The 27,003-nt window shown below is 40.3% G+C and overlaps 3 protein-coding genes across 3 annotated transcripts; 2 read left to right on the forward strand and 1 right to left on the reverse strand.

Moving 5' to 3' along the window:
• The first annotated feature begins 3,951 nt into the window (after nucleotides 1-3,951).
• On the forward strand, nucleotides 3,952-16,677 carry LOC138020252 (major yolk protein-like). The gene is made up of 11 exons (XM_068867263.1): nucleotides 3,952-4,107; nucleotides 4,656-5,369; nucleotides 7,758-8,005; nucleotides 8,406-8,687; nucleotides 9,345-9,495; nucleotides 10,350-10,518; nucleotides 11,036-11,230; nucleotides 12,013-12,319; nucleotides 13,246-13,541; nucleotides 14,334-14,914; nucleotides 15,110-16,677. The coding sequence occupies exons 1-11, from the start codon at nucleotides 4,050-4,052 to the stop codon at nucleotides 16,243-16,245; spliced, it is 4,137 nt and encodes a 1,378-aa protein (XP_068723364.1). The 5' UTR covers nucleotides 3,952-4,049; the 3' UTR covers nucleotides 16,246-16,677.
• Nucleotides 16,678-20,127: 3,450 nt separating this feature from the next.
• On the forward strand, nucleotides 20,128-24,785 carry LOC138020036 (uncharacterized). The gene is made up of 2 exons (XM_068867034.1): nucleotides 20,128-20,478; nucleotides 21,921-24,785. Exons 1-2 carry the CDS (start codon nucleotides 20,142-20,144, stop codon nucleotides 22,106-22,108), a joined length of 525 nt encoding a protein of 174 aa, XP_068723135.1. The 5' UTR covers nucleotides 20,128-20,141; the 3' UTR covers nucleotides 22,109-24,785.
• Nucleotides 24,786-25,565: 780 nt separating this feature from the next.
• On the reverse strand, nucleotides 25,566-26,804 carry LOC138037225 (uncharacterized). The gene has a single exon (XM_068883199.1). The coding sequence runs from the start codon at nucleotides 26,802-26,804 to the stop codon at nucleotides 25,566-25,568; it is 1,239 nt and encodes a 412-aa protein (XP_068739300.1).
• Nucleotides 26,805-27,003: the final 199 nt, after the last annotated feature.

Below are 27,003 nucleotides of genomic sequence, written 5' to 3' on the forward strand. Positions count from 1 at the left end.
TAACTTTTTATATTCTATATTCACGGTTCAAAATTAATGTTGTTTTGATGTCGTAAATATTTTATTCTCGATCGACCGTCTGGGAAACTTCCTTCTGCTCTTTCTGAAAACTGTGTTTCAATAGTTATTTGCTTTTTCATCAATATTTGTTTTGCATAAAGCAAGCTAACAGAATCTGTACCTTACTGAGTTCGCATTTGTTAGTGTTAATAGTATTTTCGGTCAGATGTTTCTGTTTTTTATGAGGGGTTTATTGTTTTGGTCTCCCATCCTAACGCTAACCCCGCGAAACAGGGATTGACTTCAATGAAGTTTAGTATTACAAAGCTTTCAGATGCTCAGAGGGCACACTTGTGGTGAAAAGAAGTTGTGAGGGAACTTGAAAATTATCAACATGTCAGCCCAGAAGCCAATGTTTCTCGCTTCTCTTTTATTTGTTATTCTTCAGAGACTGGAATGCTGTATTTCAATACCACACAATTCAGTGCCTTCTGATTTTCTGTAGCACGTACCACAGGCAAACCAGTGTATGCTTCACAGAAGCATCTAGTTTGCGATAGCAGTGAACATGCTTTGATTGACGAAAAGATAAGACTCGTTTTGATAAGTTCTGGGGTATGTGGATTTAATCCAAGCGAAACATTGCCATTAGGGCCGTAAGAAAATATTTGGAATCGACGTGGGCTCACTGTCCATTTTGGAAATCGAGAAAGAAGCCGTAAAGCATTTAAGTATGAACAGAACTCTATTGCATTACATAATTCTTTACGACTGAAGTCCTTTTTAAAGGTAGCTCTGTTTATGACCAAATTTGTTGCTAAGCACGACGTTTGAAAGACATGCCTTCACAGGCAATGAAATAACTTTTGGATTTCCATCTCTTAGGAGGAAAGGAACTCTTAATGCTACCAAGAAAATTCCACAGGGAAATAGCTACGAAAACACTGGTAAAGTAAAGGAACTTTGAGTGTCTAGTCTCCTAGCGCTGGAGCATTAATCAGTGGGCACTATAAATTGAAATCAACAAATAAACGAAAATCAACAAACTCAACCCACGTAAAACGCGGAGTCGAACCCAGGCCACATTGGTGGGAAGCGAGAGCTCTCACCACAACGCCAGCCGCTTCTCTTCATTTTCTACCGAAACAATGAATTCAGTCAATCTACTTATAGTGGTCAATTGTCGATGAGCTTTACTATACTTGTCCTCTCAAAGGAAGCGCCCCAGTTTCCACAAAGGCACCGGCCGCACTAGTCTCCATTGAAACCCTGGCACGAATCCAGGATGACAGAGCAACTTCCCTTTGAGTTGTTGCGACGGATGATCATCTTACGTTCCTGACTGTGTCTCTGACCTGGCCGGAGTTAAACAATTTCTTGGAACAAACCTGAAATGTGCAATTCAGCATTCAGTACATGCAATGACTGCAGGTTCGAGGGACGAACGGTTACATCTCGGATCATTGAGGTTTGCAGTCAATTGCAAATCGGCATTGCGAAGTATCGACACTGTCAGTTTTAAAAAAAATGGTTAAGTTAGAAGACGGTATAGCTTTGCATTATTTGCAAGGACAAGATACAAGCGCAATTCTTTTGGGTTCAAATATATGAAAACTGAAGAACAGTTGATTTTCTGTTAACGAATCATGTTATCACAAATTCACCTTTGTGATAGGTAATACAGCTCATCCTAATTACGAAAGCAAAAACCAAGGGCGGCATCGAGAGGGTATTGAGTGGCTTTCAAATCATTATCATCATTCTGTTATGATTATCATGAACAATTCAACACAATTTATGTGGTTCGTTCGCAGGTATGGGCAAAACAATTACGATCATTTACTTGACATTTGGTAATTTACAATCTCTTCTCTTTAGGCGGGGCAGCAGACACCAAAAATATTAATACCGTAATAAAAAAATTCTTGTCAACTTTCCTTTTCCGGGAGTTTGATACAAAGAACGATCACCAGAACTCGTGAACTCGTTAAGTGTAGTTAACAAGACAAGACAAGACAAGTGGGCGACCGCAGTCGAAGGCAACCCGAAGGTTCCTTTTTCAATGCTATGAACGCAAATTACTAAAAGAAAATATTAAAATAATGTAATAGGTTTCATAGATCGATGATAATTTCTGAAAAGTAGTGCGTTATTCATTCTTTCTATGCAATAGCTGCGATCCCGACGAGTAATCTTGTACCCATTCCAGATTGCTATTTGCATTGGTCCCTACGACATATAGCCTCTTTTGTTATCGGGGCTACAATCTTGTAGGTGAATTGTTCTCTTGTATCATCTACTGTTTCGTTGTCCAATCACAGACCGCCTCTAGAAAGCTCCCGAACCATTATTTGGGCCTACTCCGCTACTTTTGTTCCTTTGGAGATTCAGCCCAGATTTATTTAGTTAGTAATGGCTTCTAATGATATAGTTAAAGTATTCATTGAAGTAGCTTATTCAGGGAACGGCGGGTAAAAAGAAATAAAAGGAAACGCTATCCTATTCCACGATTCCACTCACGCACCTACAAATGAAGTGATATTATGTAACCTCACAGCCCGTTACATAACAAAGTCTAAATGCAAAGGGCATATTATCACACGATAACTCGGCCCATGTGTCCGAAAATAGAATATCTCTTAACTGACATTTTGTTTCAAGCAGCAACATTTTGAAAAATTTTGATTTCTTTCTACGGTTATATAATCCTGCTTGAACTGTGCATTATCGCATGCGAGTCATAACATACTCTTAACTGTTCAGGTGATCAGCTTTTCATAAATCCGATGAAGTACTAAGGGAGTCACACTCCTCTGTGCCTGAATCATGCAGCCTTTTAAGAAGCTCGAAAAGTTGTGCTTCTGAGAACGTCCCTAGATTTCAAGCGGCTTTGGAGGCAAAATAAGTAAATAAAATAAATAGGGAGATGGCCCATCCCATTTAGTTAGCTTCGGCCGCGAATTGCTTTATTTATTTAACAATTCGCTAACCATCATAAAATAATAGGGTGGCAGGATAAGAATACCCTCTTCGCACACTCACACACGCGCTCAACGCCCAACGCGCGCGCAAAGCATATTGGAACAGAGCCCAGAACTGAACAACCCGCCCGTGCGAAGGCTATGACTATAAAAAAGGAGGGCTTTCGTCCCACAGTAAAACAGGTTATAATTACAACATCTGGAAAAACGTTAACCCAGGTCACCGACCAAGTTACGAGTACAGCTCGTCTGAGCACAACAGTGCCCTATGATATTTCTTCAGTTCACGGACAAAGACACCAGAAGCACGCGTAATATTCTCATAACAAAGAGCGGAGGACTGAAGGTTCCTTTTATCTCCGCGTGATCTTTCTACTTCCTTTCGGTGGAATGTTTACAAACAGTAACAAGATGCGTTGCTTTTATAAATGTAGCAAAATTCACTGCAAGCGATCTCGTGAGAGTTACACGCCTCCACAGCCTTTGTTCCCTCTTCCTCAAACCAATAACGGGTCGCAAGGTCATTTATTATTATTTCCATCTTCTCTCATACGTGCGTAAACATTTCCAGGATTTTTACAATTCTGTATTTGCTGGAACTCACTTAATTTTGTCGGGAAAGGGGAGAAGTAAGGAGACTAAACGACGCGTTTTTATTTCATGTATCACTCCGCACCCCGAGACCACAGTCAACGGCAATTGCGAGAAAACGAATCCTTTGGACGCAATCCGGAACTTTCCCTGATTGCTTTTCCTGTTATCTCCTTCCTTTATCTAGACTAATTAACAAGTTACGACACATTTAAAACATGTGAGAAGATATCCATGACTGAAGTCGTCAAAAGGCAATCCAGAGTTCAGAATCCATCGAGCACGTTTCATCACATGTCCAAATACCAAAACGTCATCTTGATGGCCATTTGGAGAAATAACAGGAACTCGCTGCTAATTGAAATAAACTGTTCATAAAGATATCTTTTGCAAAATATCAGGTGATTTGTGAGGGATATAAATTGGGCGCTATCTAATAATTCCCCAGTCGGCTCTTCTACGGGCAGCCTTTGCAACATGAAAGCGTTTGTCCTTTTGCTGTGTTTTGCCATCGCCCTGGTTCATGGATTCCCAGGTAACGTTTTCGTAGGCGTTGTGTTGCTCGCGGAGATGCTGAGATATTAATAACCTCTCCACGATTATTTTATTATTTCTCTCCTTTTTAAGACTGTTCAGCGTTTACGTCGTAAAATTCGACATGGGGTCAAAACTGTAACTCTGAGGTCGTTTCTAATGGATGTTAATTGTATTTTTAAATCGTTTTTGGATAGAGAGCCGTAGACCTAATAAAGCGGTGAGAACGTTTATCAGGTTTGACATAGTTACCAAATTCCAAAATTACAGCCAGATCGAGGTTTTGGAAGGCGTAGTTGATGAGGCAGAAGTCATAAAAGCCTTCGTAGTCGAGAGTCCAGTCCAATTTTTACCAGTCTAAATTGATATCCTTCCGAAGAAGCATTTTGAGTCGACCGAATTGATTAAAAACTCAACGAAGTATTGCTTGAATAATGCATGTGTTCCGAGTAAATCACAGACAAGCCCATGATTGCAAAACATTTTCTGGACTTAGTTTTCCAAATGAGTGCAACATTTTGTTCTTCATTCTTCATTGAACTTGAACAGGGAGGAAAAGTTGGGGAAATAAAAAAAGGACAGGGCATGCCAATAAACCTATCAACAAGGCGGAAAAGCACTTTGACTTTGAAAACTGGAAAGTAAGACAGGATGTGCAGAGGGAACAATGGAAAGAACCCGTAAGAGTGAAGATGGGTCGGCACCACCACACAGCAATGGACGACGCTCCTTCGGTACGCTGGTGCGTCATCAGTCCGTGTGAGTTGGAAAAGTGCAAAAGGATGGCTACAGAGTTTAACTACATGGTCAACCCTCACCTGCACTGGAGCTGTGTCATGGAGAAATCCAAAGAGGCTTGCATGGAGGACATCAAAACTGGACAAGCAGACGTCATGATGGCAGAAGGAGATGAGATCTACAAGGCAAGCAGGATGTACGATGGCCTGATTCCAATCATGACTGAGAAGTACAGTGACACTTATCAAAAACATTACTCCATTGTATTGGCGAGGAAGGACAACAGTGACATCAACTCCTTCCTAGATATGGCTCAGAAAAAATCGTGCCATTATGGAATGGATACAATGGCTTCATTCAAGACACCGATGTGTTCCCTCATCCACGATGGGGTTGTCCCAAAGGTCGGGAACGTCTTCGACAGTGCTGGGGAGTTCTTTAAGGAGAGTTGTGTCCCAGGGGTACAGCATGTCAACTACAATCCTAACATGACCAATCCGGATTCTCTGTGCAGATTATGCAAAGGTAAGCAAAAATAAGCTTGTTTGTAACTTTTGTTACTCGCTACTCCTTATTATACCCGATATTAAAAAAAAAAAAAACATATTTAAGAGTTCTCTAACTTTACCCTCGAGGTCTGTCCATATTTAAAAATGTCTCACCGCAGAGAATTTTACCACTTTTCCAGTGGTTTTAAATAAACTCACCGTTTCATATATCTAGAATGAAGTCATTAATACCTAATATTTGGAGACGTTGTGAGTATATCTATTGTTGAAATCATTTAATTTATTCAAACCTGTGATCTAGGAAGGAAAGGTTTGATAGCACAAGGACTTCCCTTCGCACTGATAAAACATTAAATCAATGTCAATATACTTTTAATTGGTCAGAATTTTTTGAAAACGGAAATGAATAAACCTAAATCCTCTTGAACCGGTTTTTTTAAAGGGCTTGTGACTACGGAACATAAGTGGATTAAAATCACACGCATAGTCATTAATATCTGCTAGGTCAAAAGTTCACTGAGGAGTATGATACTGCTTCTCTTGACTGTTGTTGTGTAACAAAAGCATTGTAGGGCGTTTCCTATACAAATGATATGGCGTTTCTACAACAGTTATTCAGCTATCTTTGTTACGCATGAAATACTTGAAATCGGGGTAGGATTTCATTTTTCTACCATAAAATGTACCAGCCTTTTGTGCGAGAAATGTCTCTATCATGAGTTTTTAATTGAATTGCAAAAGAAAACAAACAAAACTTGCACATATTTCGCAGTGGAAGATGACTCGGGAAACTATTGAGATTACTCTCTAAACTTTTCTATTATCTAAAGTTTCTTCAGGCCTATGTATTTCCTTCGTTTTTGTTGATGAAATATACTCCGGCTCTAACATCGCTCTGGCAGGTTTGAAGGTGAGAACCAGACCGGCCTTTTAAGGAGGCAAAAGGTTTTGTTTAATATTTTTTTGAGGATTTTAAAAGCCTGAGCCATGCAGCGTAACCTTAGATGAATAAGATAAAGTAACATATTTCGAAAGAAGTTTTAAATTCCAAGTTCAAACCTTGGTGAACAAAATTTCGATTTGACGTGTGCGAACTTTGTTCTAGCTGGTAAATTACATCCGGCTAGTCATTCCTTTCCTTTTTCTCTTGCTTGAGTAAACAGCCAAGACAAGACCCATCAAACTTTCAACTTTTTTAATTATCCGAAAAAGAGGCATTTTCTTTATGATAGGTGTCGTGATGTTGGGCTTTCCCTAAGTTCATCTACTATTAATCATTTAAATATTAATTTTTTGTGAACTTTTCCGGCTTAAAGTTCTTCTAGCTGTTGAGTTGTTAAAGAACGTGTTTGGGCCTGTTAAAATTTCCACTTGGATCAAAATACATCCATGATCACTGCAACTTTCTGTAGTGAAATGAGTCACAGTACTTTCTAGTATTTGTTTAAGTGCACAGTCAAATGTACGATGGAAACTTTAAAATCTCCCAACTTCTGAATGAAGACCTTCACCATTTAAGGTTTGCGCATTTCAAATGTAACACAAGTCATTTGACTTCTGATTTCCCGTATACAAACACAATCTTTCAGCTCTGTGACGTCCATTTCAAAATGGGGGAATTAACCGTTTTGTTACTTACTCCGGAAGGGGTGATTAGAGAGGGACCGGTCATAACAATCCTAGCCACCGCGCACCGGTGGCTCAGTTGGTTGAGCACCGGAATGTCACGCGGGAGGTCGTGAGTTCAACTCCGGCCGGACCAACACTCGGGGTCTTTAAATAACCGAGGAGAAAGTGCTGCCTTTGTAACTACATCTGCAAATGGTTAGACTTTCAAGTATTCTCGAATAAGGACGATAAGCCGAAGGTCCCGTCGCACAACCCTTCGATGTCTTTAATCCTGTGGGACGTAAAACTTGAACCCACACACCGTGTCGCTACGAGTAGGGCACGTAGTTCCCGGTGTTGTGGTCTGTCTTCTGTTGAGTATCATGGTTCGGAGGGTAAAAAAAAAGGGGCCACAGTAATTGGCGCAAGCTGTTGTGGCGCTCTGTCAGCTTGACTGGCAAAGTCTGTAAATCAAATCAAATCACAAAAACTCCCGGCTGAGACCTTCCCATTTTTCGTTCTTTTGTATCATGACCTGCTAAAGAAAGCTAAGTCCCCTACCCCTCTCTTCACCCATCTCAACTGCAAAGTTGTTTGGAGGTGGCACATTTAAGCCAGCCGTATCTCAACATTGCTTTTTGAGGGAAGGGAGAGAGACGTAATAGAAAGATTTACACCTCATGAAAAAAAAGTGTTTTTAGATGTAGACAAGGAAGTTAACTTGAAAATATCTTTCTGTCTTTTTTCTGCGATTGTCTACCTATCAGCTTACCGTCTTTTGTTCTCTCACTCACAGGACCGAAAGATGACTTTGACTTCTGTATGACTCTATCTGACAAGGAACCCCATTATGGGTTCACAGGCGCACTGAAGTGCTTGCGTGATAATCACGGGGATGTGGGATTCTTTCACAGCTATGACGTTATGAAGAACTTTCAAGCTCTATCTCAGGAATTTGAACTTGTGTGCAAGAAGGCGAAGAAGTCATTGGATTGGGACAATATCAACGATGGTGACTGCCATTTAGCCGAAGAACATCCTCAGGTCAGTACCCTTAAAATATTTGGTCTGTCAGGCTATTATTTGATGTAATCACGCAACTAACGGACGTTTTGCTGACTTAAATCCACAGTGTACCTAATAAGTAATTTCCGGTGACATAGATGTAAACGTCTCGTGGTTTAAAGAGGAATAGTAACCAAATGATTTTGAGGATCTTCACTAGATTTAATTCATCTTAAAAGCAACTTTGAAATAGCATTCCCCGTCGAATTATCAGAATTTAAATTCGTTCCATTTTAGTCTTAGACTTGACAAAAATGAAGCGGACAAACGCGATGGAAAGAAAAGTAAGGAGTAAAAAACACCAAGAAGTAAAATTTAGCCTTGCGTACAATAAGCGAATGTTATGGTCATGGTGTATGGCATTTGTTTTTTTTCCTAGGTTTTGATAGTATCTAAGGACAAGCCAAAAGAATGGATTACGCTCTGCATAAGGGCCCTTGAGAATGCTTCAAAGACGTTTTCGTCACCAGGCACCATTACGAATGGGTTCACTTTGTTCGATTCCAGTCCCTACTGCGCCAAAAACGACCATGAAGACGATCACCACAAAGGTGAAGAAAAAATCGTTCCGGAGGAGACAACGTGGAAAGTGCAAAACTGGATGAAGAGCAGTCACCTTATCTTCAAGGATTACAGCAGCTCGCTGGAGACCATCCATGAGGTAAGTTTGATCTTGTTTTGGCTCCATTTTATGGGAACTGTTTATCCGTTGGTCCTGTTCCATTAACCCAGCAATCTTAAGACAAAAGAAAGGGTAGCCGGGATGGATGAAGCATTGAACTAATACTACACTCGCCGATTTTAGCTGATTTTGAAGCACAACAACGTGGTAGTATGTTTTATTCCTCTTGTTAATAGAGCTTTATAGCTTCAAATTAATCTTGGAGCGATTTGGCCCAATCAAATCATGCTGTTAGCAAATGATTTTGAAAGGTAATTGAATAAAAAGATCACCCTGAGCTGTATTTGGAAACTGTATTAAACTACTACATGCATATGGCGGATTCAATACCAACGCCATTTGAGAAGAATAGCACAGATACGCATGATATAGAGTCCCCACACCATCATAATGCCAACCCAGGCAGGCAGTTCAGTTGAACATTAGCTCTATCTACCCAGAGGCTTGGGACATTGCTCTAAAATTTACTCTAAGGGATTTTGAGCACAATCGATCTGTGAGTGGAAATCGGCCCAATCTAGACAAGGCGGCCTTGTAAGTTGTTTTTATTTTCTGTAAAACAACAACGGCACGGAGAGAGATTAATCGAGAACTGAGATAAAAGCAACAACCATTTACTGTTTCATTTGGTTCAAGGAAAATCGAACTCTCCTTAAATTCCTTGATCGTGATATCTGGAAAACCTGTGAACAACTCGAGCCCAAGCCTCGCGCGTTTATCTGCGTTGTTGGAGACAAGGAAGTGAAGAAATGTAAAATGACAATTGATTCTTTCCAGGGGATTACAGGTGAGATGTAGTAACTAAGATGTCCCAATATGTTAGCTGCTATACATATTTCAGATGTTAGCGCTTTCTGTAAACAAATGAGAAACGAAGATTAAATCGTTTACAGCCCGTCATTAGGTCAGGGTCGTAACGAGGTATGTTTTTTCGTAGCTGATACCATATTTTTACCCAAAATCTTGATCCCTGATCGCAAAAACGATGAGAATTTTGATCCCTAATCCCTGATTCCATGAAAAACACTGCTGATCCCGATCCCACGCGTTATGGTTCCAGATCCCAGGGCTGTGATCCCTCAACTGATCTCTGATCCCGTCCCTTTTCAGGCCTTTGATCCCTTATCCCACATACCTTGTTACGACCCTGTTACGAAATTTCATGTCCTCGTAAAATGGTGCTACTTCCACAGCCATTGTGGAGGTCAAGCATTCAAGTTTGGTATGGTTATCAGGGACGCAAAGGTTGCAGAGATCGTCTACTATGACGAGATTATAATTATCATCAACAGTAATAAAAGCTAACTTCAACAACAACCTTAAATGTAGTAAAAACTCAAAGGTAAATCTGTTTTTTGTGGATTGACTAGATAAAGGAATGAATGAGTAATTTGGCACTTAAATCACGGATTTTTCATGTGCAAATGTGTTGATACTCTGAACTGCCCCTTTTGCTCTATAAATGCGAACTTCCTTTTTATAACAACATAAAAAGTCAAGGTTAACGTTATCCAATTTTTGTGGGACACTTGAGTAAAATCTCTAGATACAAGTGATGTGGGAACCAGTTGTTTTGCCAGTGCCCCGTTTTTTTATTGCAGTAAATTGTCTGGAAAGAAAACCTTATCTCTCTCTCAACAGAGTTGAGACAGAATGTTTCCTGGGGATGTGTGAAAGCCAGTTCAAAAAAAGAGTGCGTGGACTTGGTGGCGAAAAACTTAGCAGACATAGTTGACCTTAATGCGACAGAGATGTTCATGGCAGGAATAGATCATAATTTAGCACCTTTCATGGGAAAAAATTACAAAGGGTAAGATGCTTTCAGAAGAAAAGTTATTAATTCAGCGTTTCTTGTGCAGATTTCCTCTGTTACGTTACATTGGCTTTATATTCGTTCTTTTAGAACACGAATTGTTTGTTTTACAAAAGGAGGAGCGTACTAGCGAAGGAGACTATAAACAAAAAAATTGACAGTCAGTTGACTATAAGAGATATTTTCTGAAGAAGAGCACATTACATCCACATGCAAGAGGATATGAAGGAAGGGAGCAAATCCCCCATATTTTGTCCTATTCCGATGAAAATTGTTTGAAATCTGTTATTAGCTTTTTGTCATAAAAATAGATTTCAAATACTTATCATGAGGCACAAGGATTGGCTGAGTCTCTTACCATATTCTCTTGCCACATGCAAATACCTTTGTGACAAGAGTGCTTTTTAAATTGCCCAATTTCGCCAGCCGCAATTGACCCCAATCCTCTCCCCATTTTTTCATCTCTGAGATTATTATACCACACAATATTGAGAGATTCATTTTGTTATTATAGCAAAGCTCCATGGACAGAGAGTATTACCATTGGTGTTAAGCTCAGACAAGACAAAAGAGAGCTCTCCGAAGATATGAGTGGTTGGAAGATGTGCAATGGGGGAATTCACAAAATCAATGGATTTCTTCACCCCATGGGATGGCTGATGGCAAATGGCACGATAGAGCGCTCAGGATCGCCGTTGAAATCAGTCGTGTAAGTGGTTTTTCCACCTGTATAGTTGCATATTCCATAGAATTCCACAGATAAGAGTCGTAGTTGAAGGCCATCATGAATCGCGCAGGCTGATTGGCCCCCTCCTCACTATCGATTGAGTAGTTAGTTTACGAAGTTTCCAGAAAGAAAATGACAAATTAAAAAAAAAAGAATATTCCAGAAAGTAAATAAGGAACGAAAATCAAAATTGATGACAAGTTTCAATGTGTTCACATTTGTGTTACACTAAAACATTTATCTTCATTTGCGGTCTTGGCTACGCAGAGCATTGATAACCTGAGACTCGGATAGAGAGAATTACCTCATCAAACATGCTTCAAAACTTAACTTTGTTCTAAAGTAGTTAGCGCATAAGTAGCTTATTCCGTTTTTTTGTGTCTTAGGACGGCGAAGGCGGAGGAAAGCTTAATAATGTGACACAATATTGACCACTATTCTATAATCGTCGTTTCTCAAGAATAGAAAACTAGAATTGAAAATAATAATGATATTTTTATCATATAACAATACAAGCTCCAGTTATTACAGTTTTCCAAGTTAAGGTCTTGTGTAAAACCGGGTCATCCGGATGATAGACTCGTTGAGCAGAATGGCCGATAACCAACTCCAAAGCAAATAAATAGCATCAACTGGAGTAGAATTTGAACCCTAGTTATTAGCTATAGTGGCAGGCAAGTTCTCGTGCCATCACTTTTCTCTCTGATGAAATATACCGTTTGACGTAAATTGTACTCTTACTCTTTTTTTGTTCCTATCTTCAGTGATCACTTTGGAGAAAGCTGCGTTCCAGGAATGAAATCAGTAGATCTCATCAAACACCCGCTGTTTTCGCGCACTTTCGACTGGGACATGCTTCTTCAGAAAGTCAAGTGGGAGGACTGGTACACGACACCTCTCTGGATCAAATGGCAAGATAAAGAGGCTGGCGCTGTCAATGACTACCAATCAATGCATGATGTTCATGACTTCGAATCTCCAGAATTCCAAAAGATGACACAGATCCTGATGTCGGAGCAGCCAACGACAAATGTCCATCTTACGCCAAAGATTCAAGATCTGATGGAAATGGTGAATATTATAAGCGATGATCACAGTTCTTTTTGAGTTTTTTTTTTAAGAATTAATATATTTCTTTCGATAAGAATGGCGCGACATCGCATTTCTAAATGGTGATTACTCGATTGATCATTGTCAGTTTAGAGTAAAATTCAGGTAGTGCGTAACTCTTAACTTTACTAGCTCGGTGTCGGATGCATCTGCATAGTGTACTATTGTATACACCATTCTTTTCCATTGTTGAACCAGTCCCGAGAGTAGATCGTTTTTCTATTATCAGTGTGATGTTCGTATTAGACGTAAGAGAAAACAACAGTGGATTGGTTATGACTTGCCAAACACCTTTCCGATATAGCTTTAGCAAAACAAATATGATGCCACTGAGATCACAAAAATGCCTTTTTTGACAACAACGAATAAATTCCCCTCACTATTCCCTCGTCTCCAAAAGTGATGCCTCATACAATTTTTTGACACTTAGTGTTTCACAAATATATTAAAAAGTGGTTTCTAAGTTCCGTTTAATTTCCTCGCTAGAAACACGTTGTGCTTGACTTGATACGTCACGTAGAATAGCATTTAGAAATAGCTATCGATAGTATAGGAAGTTTCATTTCCTCCCTGGCCCCAGTTGTTGGAAGGGCGGATAGCGCCATCCACTGGATAAATCGGGCACTATCCACTGGATAACTCAATTGGTATTGCTGGTGTTAATCCGCTGGATAGTGATATATACAGTGGATAGCGTTACCCACCTTTTGAACAACCGAGGCCAGAAGAACTATTCATAGCCTGCACACAGTCTCTCCGTGCGTGGAATGGCGTGGGGTGAACTGCTCAGGAATTCTCTTGCTGTTGACCACGCAAGAGAGCCTGTGTGCAGGATAAACTACTTAAGGCTTCTTTAGTTCACACGTGAGCTGGCCGTTCTATTTTAGGTGAAAAAAGACTTCAGTTGGGACCATTACGGTGGTGTGAAGGACTTCTACGGCATGGAAAAACCCGGCTGGAACATGATTAGCTGGGTCTGGGAGAAACCAGCGGACTGGACCGAGATTGAATGGCAACTATTTTTGAGCTGGGCAGGGAAGATTTGGGATCAAAAGGAAGACTTGGAACATTATACCAGCAACTGGATGGATAATGCCTGGACTGTGTTTAAGACTTGGATAGATCATGAATATAACGATTACACTCAAGATCACAAGCCCCTGCATAAGGACATCTTTATCAGGTAACTAGCCACAGTATTGACATGAAAGCAAGGAAGAACCTTGCACTAATCGATACAATTCTGAAGAAATTGTCACTAAGAAGCATGAAAATATTTCGGGATCAACGGGATGCAAAGGTGTCAACTCTTTAGCACCTTTTCAATGCTGCAAAAAATAGCTACGACGCTACATCCAGTCAGTAGAGCATGTTAATTTTTGGGCCTAGTTCTTCCCTTGAAAGTGCAGATTTTGCACAAAATGAAGCAACTTTCGTCAAAGAAGAATGAAAATATTCAGGGCTACCCAGTGGGAAAAAGAGCATGAGGCTTTGAAAGGTTCAAAGTTTCCATTGAACCGTCTTAGAAAAAAGCCTTACTGCTTCGACAGGACCCCATGATTAGAAAGTCCATCTCGGCTACGAATGGGCTCGTACAACAACACACGAGTAGGCAGAGCTAGGTTTGGACAGGCATTCCGTGGACACGATCAGAGACATTCCCAGGCACGTTTATTCCATATGGTGCCTATATATTTTCCCCTGAGAACGAAACAAATTTCATGCTTGTGCAGAACGGTTAGTTTTCATTAATTCAGTGTTTAGATGTTACAGCCAATAAACAAAAACTGAAAAATAACATGGTCTTCTGTGGTTTGGACCATTATATTTGAATGCTCCAGCTCATGGACTCCAAGCAACTCTCGTTTTGAAACCTTAAATCATGAAATAAAACATGAAGTTAATTTAATTAGAATTAACAAGCGGCAAACGACGTCTTTTTAATGATCGTATTATGTTATTTTACATTTTCAAGGTTCTCGTTGCTCAGCGACCGCTATCACTGGCTTCTACAACAATGGCAAAACCTGCAGTGGAACGACATCAATCTCAAATATTACCGAGAAAGGTTGTGCGATCTTTGCGCTGGCCTTGGTGATAACAAATGTTCTACGGGTGCCGATGAAGACTATTACGACTACCATGGCGCGTTGAAGTGTCTCAAAGAAGGAGATGGAGATGTCGCTTTCATAGACTGGTACACCTTTGATGATGCAATCACGCAGAACGCTTACAATAAGGATGAGTTTGTTCTTCTGTGTCCAGACGGAAAAACAGTACCTGTAACCGGAATTGAAACCGTAAAAGAATGCAATTTTGGTAGAGTACCATCCAGTGCACTTGCCACCTGTAACATGCACGATGGGGTGTGGAGGTGGAGGGTTACCAAAGCCTTACTCCATGCGCAGAAAACGATGTCAACAGAGATGTTCAAATATGGCATATTTGGATCAGATACGGAGGATCTGTCATCCATACCGCTTATTAACCAGACCTATCAGGTTTGGCTTGGCCCAATGTTTCTTCTCGCCATGGAGGGGATCATGCAACCAACAGGTATTTGTTATTTTTTTTCTTTTCTTAGAAGGTGCTAGAGACTACTATATACGGAGCGTGTTTCAACGTCCACCATGGATACTATTATTTCATCTAGTAGAGCATGTACATTTTTTTTTCTGCGGTTACTTGTAAGGTGAAAGACCAGCCAACATACAAAACCATCTAACATGTCTACTTTTCTCTGCTCTACAGTTCAAAGGAAGTCCTTGCAAGACAATGTTGATATCATAACCGTGGACTGCGAAGGCCATGAATGCGATCATGATCAACTCGACCTTCCTTCCTGTGATGAATGTGAAGAGGACCTCATGTGTAAGCAACACTGCTGGAAAGTTGAGCCTTCTGTTGACGACAAAACAAACATGCGTAAAGGGCATGCCGGAAAGAAGGAAAAAATGATGAAGAAGATGACGATGAAAATGAAGATGAGAAATGTTGGAGAAGACTGGATGACACCACAAGACTCACCCGAAAAACGTATGGGAATGAAGAAAAAGCCGGAGGTGATTCTTTGGAAGCCTGAAGGGCTAAAGATATACCCAATAGTTCACCGTTCTATGCACATGGGACTATTTTCGATGAGAGGGAACATGAAGACAACCATGGGCGGTAAGGTTTCGATGAAATACGGAATGAAAATGCCAGGAATGATGCACCATGATGAGAACAATTACATGGGACCAATGAAGTATGGCTTGAAACCAATGAAACATGTCATGGGACCAATGGTGCCAGTTATGATGCATACGATGCCTGTGGGTTCGATGAAATGTCTGAAGACCAAAGGGAAGATGATGGGATATCCAGGCTTTACTAAGGACAAAATATTGAACCACCAAGGAGTACCTAACCATAATATGGAAACTGGACCGATCATGCGTAGTCAAAAATCAATTCGAGGCGAGTTCTACAGCAACGTGGTCTTTGCTAGGAATGGAACATGCAACGTCATTGTGCGTGATCTACGTTGTTTCGGCGAAAAGAAGTATATCAGAATGTGGGCTGGTCGTGTCAGCAAAACCCTCATTTCTGTCCCAATGTGTCCTCGCCCAACCGACATTAAGAAAACTACCGCCCAGTTCACCTGTAACACAGGTGCCAGCTTCATCAAATCCGTCCAGCTCCCGGTAAGATGCTCCTACGTGCCATGCAATCCGGGCTTTTGGGTCCCACAATGGACCGATGACCACTACTGGGATCGTGACAATTCGTTTCCTGGGAACTTCTGGGGAAACCAGGAATGGTGGAAGTTCGACCAGCGAGGTGACAACGACAACTGGTTTTTGTCAAGTCAAGACAGCAATCGTTTGAATGAAAGGTTTGAATAAGGTGTCACGGAAAGGCCCAATAGGAGCGGTGTCTTGTTGTATGTTATTACTCATTTTCATTGCTTCAGTAGCATGATAAACGAAATTGTACTGGACAATTTTCGAAATAGGGGAGCAACGCTAATGTTTTAGATTTCAAATGCAGATCCTACTATATCACCATGTTGTTTCTGTTATTTTCTGTAGAGTAGCTTTCATAATTAATAACTGAACTACAGGCCATTATTATGCAACCGATCTAGTAGTAAGTGTTTCATCCACAAATGTCATATGATAAAAATAGGTACTTGATCAGTTACGATATCCTTACATCGAAATAATTGCATCCTGTTATAGGACTTTGTCGCTTTGTTGGGTCGCTGTGCGCGAGCAGTACGATGAAGGGTAATTGTATTAATTTTCTCTGAAATAAAGTCCTACTTTTGTGAGTTATTTACGCTTGAGATCTTGTTCATGAAATTATTTTAGAATAGTAGGTAATTTGTAAAATTCATTCTGAGATTAGAAAACTATATGCGGAAATATCAATGATATTACCTGGGTCTGATTGATGAAGAGAGCTGCAACTTTTCGGGCGTACTTTCATTTACTAATAAGAGGTTTTTCGGAAAAAACTTGAATGTTTACACGTCTTGTAATTATTTGAGATATTGGAATGGATAAAACTCATCCTCTTTTTGAAAATGAGTCAAGCTGAGGAAGGATTTTTTATGCAAGTTCGTTTCACAATATAAAAGTAAGAATCTAAACACATCGTCAATTTGCACTCCGCGGGGAGATTTGAGCCCTGGGCTCCTGGAGCACCCGAAAAGATGTTTGCTTGATTTGCGCAAAATATATTGACCACCCTATGGAGGTTCAAACCATTTCCAACAGTTTCAAGAGACTGTCTTATTACAAGGTTTGACTTCACGACGTAACGTTTTCATATAACGGCAATGTTATGGCATCATATAAAACACCAATTTTCGCATAAAAAGACGCATTCATTGTTGTGGTGTAATATGTCACCTTATTTTTACATGAGCTCGGATTCCTTTGTTCTTTTCGGGGGGAATATGTTACATAACCCCCAAATGAACTGTCTGAAAAGCTGGGTGCGGCTTTGATTGTTTGAAGTGAAGAGCGAGGCTAATGAACAGCTAATTTAAATGCTAGGGGATTATGTGTTAATATTCAAGGGGGACTGATAAGTGACTTATCCCACTTGCATATTAATACATAATCCCCTCGCATTTAAATTAGCTGTTCATTAGCCCTGCTCTTCCTGCCAACAATCAAAGCCGCACCCAGCTTTTCAGACAGTTGATTGCACAGTGTCTTTAAAATTCCACTGTTTGGAGCTACCACGAAACTGTCGCCGTCATTTATTGGTAACCAGTTTCGCTCTGTAACCCACTCATCCCAAACTCGTGTACTCCACGAAGTTGCCCTTTTAGTGTTTTGTGGTATTCTTGCTTCATTCCTCGCCTGAATTTCCTAGTCGGTTACAGTAGTGATCCCTCGGCCGGAATCTTCTTTATCTGTACAAAGGTCGGTCAAAAGATTCTCGGTGCGTAAATTGAAATTGTCAACTGCTTTCTCGTTGTCTGCACCCGCAAATAAAGATTCAAAGTTGTTTTCCGAAAGCTCAATGGGCCATTTCCGAGTTGCTGTTTGTCTCGGTTTTGAAGTGAGTCTTGGTGCTCAACTATTGTAAGGGAAATGAGCTGGATTTGCATAAGAATACGCAACTCATTTCCATTTGAATGGTTGTGCACCAGAACTCGCTTTGAAACTCAGGCAAGCAGCAACCCGGAAATGGGCTGTTGAGGTGTGGCCACTAAAACTGCTTTGAGTAATAAACAGTTGTGACTCTGAAACGCTCAACATTGCTGGCCTGTTCCTAGCATTCACTTCGAACAAGACGAACAAGTAATTCGAAATGCGACCTTGTGAATCCCACCAGTGCCAGCATGGAGTGTTTAAAAACAAAAGAAGGATGAACAATAGAGAAATTTTTCTTCAGTGCATTTTTGCATCCCTTGAGGAAGCCTCGCCAATGTAAAAATAAGCCGTTTATCGGCCTTCAGCTCGTGGTTACGTGATTTATTCCCCTCGTGCGTTGCCCTCGGGCAACGCACAAGGGAAATAAATCACATAACCCCTCGCTTCAGGCCGATAACTCTTACATATCAACGGGAAAGTCAACCAAAAAATTCCCTCATGTTTGTAAGGAAAGGCTTAAACTCGACGACCACCATCATTTTTCTAGTGCTGGAAACTGATCAGCAGGTTAAGATCAGTGAAGCTCTTTATAAAATTAAAAAATCTTTGGAGCGGATTCAGAGCCACATCTATTCTGGAACGAAAAACATAAAATAAGAAGTGGCAGCTTATCACTGGTAAGATAAGACTTGAACTGGTTTCAGTTCTTGTCACTGTAAAATTAAAGAAACGTTGTTTATGTAAGAACTGAAACCCGCTCTTAATGCTAATCTTACCAGTGATAAGCTGTCACTTTATTAATAGGTCACTTCTTATTTATGTTTTCGAGTTCTAAAACCCAGACCTCTTTTTATTTGTATTTACATTTTTTAAGGTTTTTCAAAATAATAACGGTTACTTTTAAAAGTGTATGTTGAAACATATGAAACGTCAACTCAACAAAATGCATTGCTTCAAAATATAGTATGTGTTTAGATAGATCGCCAATTGCTTTGGTAGCCTATTATGTCACGCTATTTGGCGAATTTTATTATTTTACATAAAGTCACAACCCCGGTCACAACACAACTACCCGGTGGTAAATTGTTGTGGGATCAATTCTTCTAATAGTGTTTCTTATTGAAAGTGTTGAAACAGATTTGAGCCTCCTAAATAACGAATCAAGGAAATCGAGGGGGGTTTTTCTTGCCACATTGGAACACTCCTTTCAACTGGAAATCGCCTTTAAGATCTTTACGTGAGATGAGCATGAGGCAGACCATGTGATCGTATATCTTTCTTAATTGACTCGCGCCAAATCAATGGGTGTTCTCTGATTGGTCAACCAGATATGGTTTATTGTGCCTGTAAAACTCATGGAAAATTCGGGCGTCTTCTGAATTATTATATAAAAGACCACAATTTTCTATGGTTTAGAGATATGATAAACCACTTGGGATGTTGGAACATCCCGCGTGGTTTATCAGGCCTTAAACCTCGCGATTAACCATAGAAACTTGTGGTCTATTGCTTAAATAAGTCAGCAGCTACTAAGTACGCTTTTAAGTGGTAGTTTCTGCAGTTTCAAGAATTAACTGAGTTATATGGAAACCAGCCACAGAAGTAAGTTGAGTTTAGTTCCCTTTGTGACGACGGCTTTCTTTTTTATAGACAGATTCGGGTTACTTAGCCTGCAATTACAGCCGCCTCTCATCGTCCACCGCCGCTGGGGACGTTAAAGGCCCACTTTCACCCCACAGGCATTGCGTACCGTGGAACAATTTTCATGTATGAAAATCCTGCCAAAGCTTCAATTCGTTCAATCAGATCGCTACGATAAGCAATGCGAATTTCTATAACAAAGAAAAAAAAAACCAGTCCAAAGCCTGTCGGTTGAAGGTGGGCCTTAAATACCCCCAGGGAAGGTGATCGAATGAGAGACGGCTGTATTCGTATTCGGCGGCTGCTGTTGTACCCAATGCACATCCTTTGGGAATAAAACGTTTTGTTCCAAGTATTTCCATATCATTTAAATGTAAATGCTACATTATCATGCAAATGCAACAGACAAACAACCTTAACCCCGATTATTATGTGTCTGACTATGTGTCAGCGAGTACCCACTGAACGTGACAGCCGCCCACTAAAAACGTCAATTCAGTCTCCTCTACATGAAGTATCAACTGTAATCCTGTCGAAGCATTCAGAAAATGGACAAATATGCCAGCATGGTACAGAAGCTTGTGTCGCTGAGTGTCAAGTTAGTCGCCGTAGATTTTGATCTCACAATCATAAACATACACACTCGTGGAAACTGGCAATTCACTGCTAAGTCTCTGGCATCGCGTGTTCGACCCACATTCAAGCTTTTCTTGGCAGCTGCCTTGGAGTGCAAAAACCTTCACGTTGCTGTGGTGACTCAGTCGCCTCAGGTTTCCCTTGTTCGGGAGGTTTTAGAAGAAACCTTTCCAGAGAGCGATACCGGTCGAATTCACATCAGAGGAACTGATGGAACTTGGAGAGAAGTGAAAGGGGTAACAAGAGAAGGTATTAGAGATTCCACTCCACGGAATTTTATTGTTGAAAGCCTCTGAAAAACCTTTTCCTAGCTAATTCATGGGCAAATTCATATTTTGTTGGTGCATTTGGAAAGGATTTGTAGCATTCGTTAGCTGATGAATTACATCCATAATGTATGTTTGGGGGGGGGGGGGGAGGGGAAGGGGGTGTTGGATCATAAACGGAATAGATGATCACATGATCACACTTTGCTTTACACTGTTTTCGAAAACGTGTAAATTTAGTGTGCTTCAGTTTTGAATTTACACCTTTTTTGCCCTCTCCTAAAATAAAGATTCTCAAGAAAATTGGTCATTATCAGGGCTATCATTAGGGGCTGTAACCTGTAAAACCTGTTACGGCTGACCTGTTACGCCCTCAATTTTAAGGGTGATGGTTGCTGCAGAATGAATATTCACGGAGCTAAACAAATTGATATTAATTTTATTTATTTGCTGCCTTGTGTTGTCTGTGTTATTGATTCTAAGACGTGTTTTGGGTAAAAATCCAAATCATTTTGTAACAAAAACTTTTGGAGAACATACCTGATCGATTGTTGTTGGATTCCAGTGCCTCAAAAGAACTGCGAAGCGGGGAGAAGGGAAAAACCTCTGGTTATCTCACTTTCGTGCAGACACCAGGGTCAGATCTGACCCTCAGGCTTGGATTGGATATTTTTACAAACATGCAAATCATTAGCGAGGGGACATGTGATTGCTAAGTTGCCATTGGTCCCTTTTGTAATTATCAATTTGATGCGTTTGACAGCTAGTGTCTGCATGAAAGTGAGATTCAAGTTCAAGGTAACCGGAGGTTTTTTCTTCTCGTCGCTTTGCGACTCGTCTTTGTTGCTTTGTGGCTTCTCTCGCAGCTCAAGAAAAATCTCTGGGACCAGGGTATCCGATGCCTTTTTCAGCAACAAAACCCATTGTTCACTGCACCAATGGGATTCTGCTGACCATTTTCATGGTTCTTTGTTGTGTGACCATTCCATCTGGGTACTGCAATTTATCTTTATACATTGTGGAAGGTTATCTTTTTGCCCTGTTTTATTTTCAGTACTTTTTTGATTGAGAAAATAACAAAATTGTGCCTCAGAGTGCAGGAAGATGCATGTCCAAGGGTCTATTAAATTTTAAACGTTTTCTGGGGAAGCATGGCTCCAGACCCCACCCCCCCCAGGGGCTCAGGCTCTCTGGGCCTTCGTTTGCATGGCCTTTGGCCATGTATTTACATGTTAGGAGTGAAATCTTGAGTGTTACACCTGCTGCAAAACTTAATGACAGCCCTGATTATTTCCTTGAGTATCTCCGCAGTCCCAACAACTGTAGACCTTAGTTATCGCAGTTTAAGCCGCTGCTAAATAAGTTTTAAAAAATTTTATCTTTGAAAAACTATAGGGACTTAAACCATTTTCTCTGTTCCTACAGGAAAACAGCAGCACATTGAATCTGTTGTCAGCCAGATTAAAAAGGAACAGAAACTCAAGATTAAAAGAGATGAAGTTATTCTCCTAGATGATGACCAAAAAAATGTTGAACTTGCAGAGAGTTGTAAAATGAGGGCTCTGCATATCACTGGTGATGATAGTCTTGACAGACTGCTTGAACTGAGGTAGATGTACACGTTTGTTCTGTTGTGCATAGATGTGTAAGACTTTAAACTTTCAAAAATGCTTATCTATTACAAGGTTTGAATGTGCATGCTTGTGTGGTTACATCTCGTATTTAAAGGAATGACTCTGTGTCTCCAGTATCTAAAATGTAGGTGCATGTGTAATGGCATTGTTTACTTGTAATAATAGGCAAGAATTTAGTCAGGAGAGAAACTGTATTTTGAAAATAGAGGTTGTAATAAATTTAATTTATGAACTATCGGGTTGATTGAGAAGCCTGTACAATGGACAAATAAGGTTTAAATAGCTGGCCTCCGTGTTAAATTATCACCAACAATAGGGACCTACATGTAATAAGCAAGGATGACGACGATGGCTGTGAGAACGTCGTCTAAAAAGATTATTTCTTATTACTGTAATAATTTTGCGATTACTCCATGTCGCCAGGCATGGAAAGTGTGAGTCCACATTTCAAGTATAAATTTGAAAATGGTGTGGATATTTTAGGTAGGGGTTGCGTTGAAAGACATAGATGTTTGGATAGGCATAAAACTTTCATCACCTCTCTAAGACAAGCGCGACCCTTATGTCGCGACAGCGGACATACGAGCCGTGGAGGACATAAGATTAAAAAGGGCGATGTTCTGCCTCAGAGCTGGTCATATCTGGTCATATCTGGTCATAAGGCCATAAAACAAAAGCTTTTGTCAAACCATCATTCGACACCTCTTTGACAAAACTCATGCATTTTACAGACTCGTTCTATTTTGCAATCTGCCGCACAGTAGAGAAACATGGCGAACGGAAACTTTCAATATAATTCTGATCAATTCCACCCATTTACGTATTCCCTGGCATTCTACTCGTCTGGGCCGGCCTACAGCCAGAATCAGCAGTTATTTTGTCCATCACAGAACTCACAGGACGAGGTAAACGCCAAAGCCTTCTGCGAATCCTTCGTCTACGTCTCATGTAAAATGCCATGGCGATCACTCTCCTCCGTCGAATCTTTTGAAGAGCATAAGCAACAATTAAAAGCTGGAAATCGATGAAATTGAAATATGCCTGCATAAAAGTAGCAAAAATTTAAGAAGTAAGCGTAGCATGATGTAACTCACGCAAATTGTAAACACATGAAGCATTTTCCGGCCGCGCCATTTGATATATCTGCGACGTGTCTACCATGTGCAACGGACATGGGTCATACCTAATTGGATTAATTTTTGTTTCCAGTTTTGGCCACGTCCTGCTTTGGCCTTGATATATGATCAAATGTCTTTGAAAGCGACTCCTACCTTGGAGAGAAAATTGAAAATTTGTTGTCACATGCGTGTGTCCTCCACATGACCTCAAATTTGATCATCTCACGCTGTTGTCGGGATGAGAACAGCAAAAAAATGTATCAAAGCGCACATGCAGGGCGTGCAAAGCCATGGTTCTTGCTAATTAAATGTATTGTTTTGTGGCGTTCTCATTGTCGTTTTGTGGCGTCATCGTCCTTGCTTAAAGCTCCCTAATGTTGTTTAAGGTGGACTTGCGTGACAAAGAGTGGCATTGCTTTGACGCTTCCCTCTACTCGACAGACATTATTATTTTGATCTCTAACCATGTGAAATTTTTTGATAGGAGTTGACCTCATGCTGTACAGTTAACTTTACAAACAAGCTTTTAGTTATCGCCTTTGTACATACACTATTTGGGTAGTACTTATTACTTGTCAGTCATAAAGGTGTCCATTTTTTGTTAAAACAATTTCAATGGACATATTATTATAATTGTACCTCTGCAATACACTTTTTTTCAAAATGGCCACCATTAAGATATTCTAACTTTTCTAGACCTTGATGCCTCGTTGAAGGCAAAATATTCTTTTGAATTTTAAGCTTAAGAACGAGGCATAGAGGGCTAGAATGAATAAAAACAAAAGAATATTTGTCTGCTAAGTATTTTTTGGAAAAAGGTGTAGAGTATGCATGGGCTAGACTCCCATAGCGTGGTCTTCTCAATAATTATCAAGAGTTACACAAAATATCTTTAGTTAGTTTCTAATATTGATTTCCCGGGCTGTTCCTTCTTGTTGTCTTGTCCAGTTCAATAGACCTCTTTAGCCTGTATGCTTTGTTTTCCCATTTCAGACCAGGTGATGTTCTCAAGGGAATGTTTCCTTTTGTTTTTTCATAAGTTATTCATACATAAGCACGTGCATAAGACCACATTTGAGAGAAACTGTTCTCTAGAGTGACATAACATGGTCTGAAATGGGAAACCAAAATATACAGTCAAGCTGTAATGAGGTCTATTCAAGTGCCACAAATTGAACTGGTAAATGTGAGTCATACAGAAGGTTCCTGAAACTTTATTTAGTAAGAGATATAAATTTATAGCATGTTTAACAGGTATTCATACTTTAAAAACATGGAATTTTGCTTACGTTGCATATTTCATCAATTTGCTTTTGAAATGCTCTTAGAACGAAATTTAGTTTCAGAGAGACTGTGGATTCAGGATAGTGCAGGTCATTGTTGCTATTAGTTTATTTATGACAATTTCTGTGGAGAATGATGTGCAATTTTGATGATTGCGGCTTTTTTGCCATGCAGCGAGTCAAGTAGTGCTGTGTGAACTATAGTGTAAATCACACTCTTATATTAACAACTTACAATAAAAAGAACAATACAAACTTTACTAGTATTCTTCCTTTAATTTATTGCAATAGACATTGATTTCAACTTGGCTCCCTGAAATAAGCATAAAGTGCTAGCTTAGGTTCAGCTTTAGGTTCAGCAATTATATATATATATCTATATATGTATGTATGGAGCAGGGCTGGCGTAGTGGTGAGAGCACTCCCCTTCCACTAATGTGGCCTGGGATTGATTCCCGGATTCGATGCCATACGGGAGTTGAGTTTCTGGGTTCTCTACTCTGCTCCAAGAGGTTTTTTCCCTGGTACTCCGATATTTCCCTCTCCTCAAAAACCATCCTTTGACTTGATTTGTTCTGATTTCAGCTGTTTTGTAGCCTGCCCAATTAGTACAGCACAAGTTTGTGCTTGGCTAAATAACCTTGCAACTTAAAATAAGGTGATTATTATTATTATTATTATTATTATTATTATTGTTGTTGTTGTTGTTGTTGTTATTATCATTATTATTATTATTATTATTATTATTATCATTATTATCTGCAGTATACACGTATGGATGCTCTAATGTTAAAAGTACATAGGGCGCAAAGCGTAGCCTATGTCCTCTTACGGAACATAAGTCTCTATATAAAGGAGCGTTTTAAAATAATAAAATACATTCTATATATATATATATATATATATCATAACAATAATAATCCTTAAAATCCTAAATCCTAAAATTCTAATTTAAATTTAAATTTAAAAATAAATAAATAAATAAAAAAATCCTTAAAATTTTCTAACACTCTATAATTTCTAAAGTTCGTAAGATTATTTGACGATGGCCTTGAAGGCCCGCGCTATGTTAAGCGAACTTGAGATAATAGCTTTCTGCATCCTTCTGAGAACCTCCCTTCCTCTAGCGCCCACAAGTTTCTTTATTGTTTTCTCTAAATCTTTAGACCAACCGCCTAGCACATCAATCACTACGTTGCACTGTTCCACGACATAGCCAGGGTACTGCTTCCTTAACTCCCAGCGCAGTGGAGCATACTTTTCCGTCTTCTCCCTCTCCTTTTTCCCACGGTTGTCTAACCAGGGGCAACTCATTTCAACTGCCCAGACTCGTTTCCTCCTGTGATCCACAAATCTGACGTCCACTCTGTTGGCCTTGACATAGCTTTGTTCGGCATACACTGGTACATCCCAGTAAGCTTGAGCTTCCGGAGATTCGTACACTGGTTTGGGTCCCACTAACGAGTACCATGGTGGTACTGAGTCCACTAGCTGCAGGTCTTTACACACCTCAAAGAACAACACCTTAAGTGCAGCGTTGTGTCGCTCCAAGTACTTGGACTGTGCTAAAGCAGGACATCCTGCAAGAACATGCGCAAGAGTTTCTGCAGCGCCTCCGCACAACCTACACGTGATCTCTCCTTGTGAAGTTCCTTTTTTGATCTTTGTATACACTCTAGTAGGGGTGAGCTGTTCGTAAAGCTCCAGTACCCCGGTAATCGTGTGGGTGGGTGCTGAGGGCCACTCCCGTAGCCAAGCAAAACACTCATCCATGCTCAGATCTTTGTCGTGCCACCGTGCACACAGAAAGCGACCATGCCACTGCTCGCTCTCAATCTCTTCCTGTAACTTCTCCGTCACAGTCCTCCTCAAATAACCCTTAACTTTCTTCCCTAGAATTTCTGTATCCGGAGCTTGGCGCGGGCTGCATGACGGTTTCGGATAGTTCAAAGTCAAACCCGTGTCCAGCTCCTCCGCGTACTTGCATGCCTCCTTAACCAACGAAGTGAATCCCTTCTCACTCGCCCTCTCTTCAAACTTCTGAACTAACCTCATGGTAGGATCTGTATTCTCATACAGCTTAATTGCAGATTTGATTTTTGTTAGCTTGTATTCTTGCTCAATTGCGCGTAGGCCACGCCCACCCTTGTCCCTGGGTAGATACAACATAGCCGTCGAACTTAGCGGATGCTTCCCTCCGTTCTCACATATTATCTTTCTCGCCTCTCTGTCGATCACTCTAAGCTCTGTAATAGGCCAATGCTGAGTCCACATCAAATAGGAGAGGACTGGAAGAGCATTATTATTATTATTATTATTATTATTATTATTATTGATGATGTACATGTATGTGTAAACTTGAGCAACAAGCTCATGCTCATGCTCTCACTCACACTTTCGCCTGGCAAGAAGAATCTCTTTAGAGCTCTATTGTTCACATGGGAATGCTTGATCTGCAAGTTGGTGTGCAGCA

This window comes from Montipora capricornis, chromosome 2, assembly GCF_036669925.1.
Source record: "Montipora capricornis isolate CH-2021 chromosome 2, ASM3666992v2, whole genome shotgun sequence".
Classification (NCBI taxonomy): domain Eukaryota; kingdom Metazoa; phylum Cnidaria; class Anthozoa; order Scleractinia; family Acroporidae; genus Montipora; species Montipora capricornis.

Excerpts from the sequence above, each read along its gene's own strand:
- LOC138020036 (XM_068867034.1), top strand. The coding sequence starts at position 20,142 with ATGGACAAATATGCCAGCATGGTACAGAAGCTTGTGTCGCTGAGTGTC. Across the intron at positions 20,479-21,920 it reads GAAAGGGGTAACAAGAGAAG|GAAAACAGCAGCACATTGAA; the intron begins GTATTAGAGATT and ends CTGTTCCTACAG.
- LOC138020252 (XM_068867263.1), top strand. The coding sequence starts at position 4,050 with ATGAAAGCGTTTGTCCTTTTGCTGTGTTTTGCCATCGCCCTGGTTCAT. Across the intron at positions 12,320-13,245 it reads TTCAAGATCTGATGGAAATG|GTGAAAAAAGACTTCAGTTG; the intron begins GTGAATATTATA and ends GTTCTATTTTAG. Across the intron at positions 14,915-15,109 it reads GGGGATCATGCAACCAACAG|TTCAAAGGAAGTCCTTGCAA; the intron begins GTATTTGTTATT and ends TCTGCTCTACAG.
- LOC138037225 (XM_068883199.1), bottom strand. The coding sequence starts at position 26,804 with ATGTGGACTCAGCATTGGCCTATTACAGAGCTTAGAGTGATCGACAGA.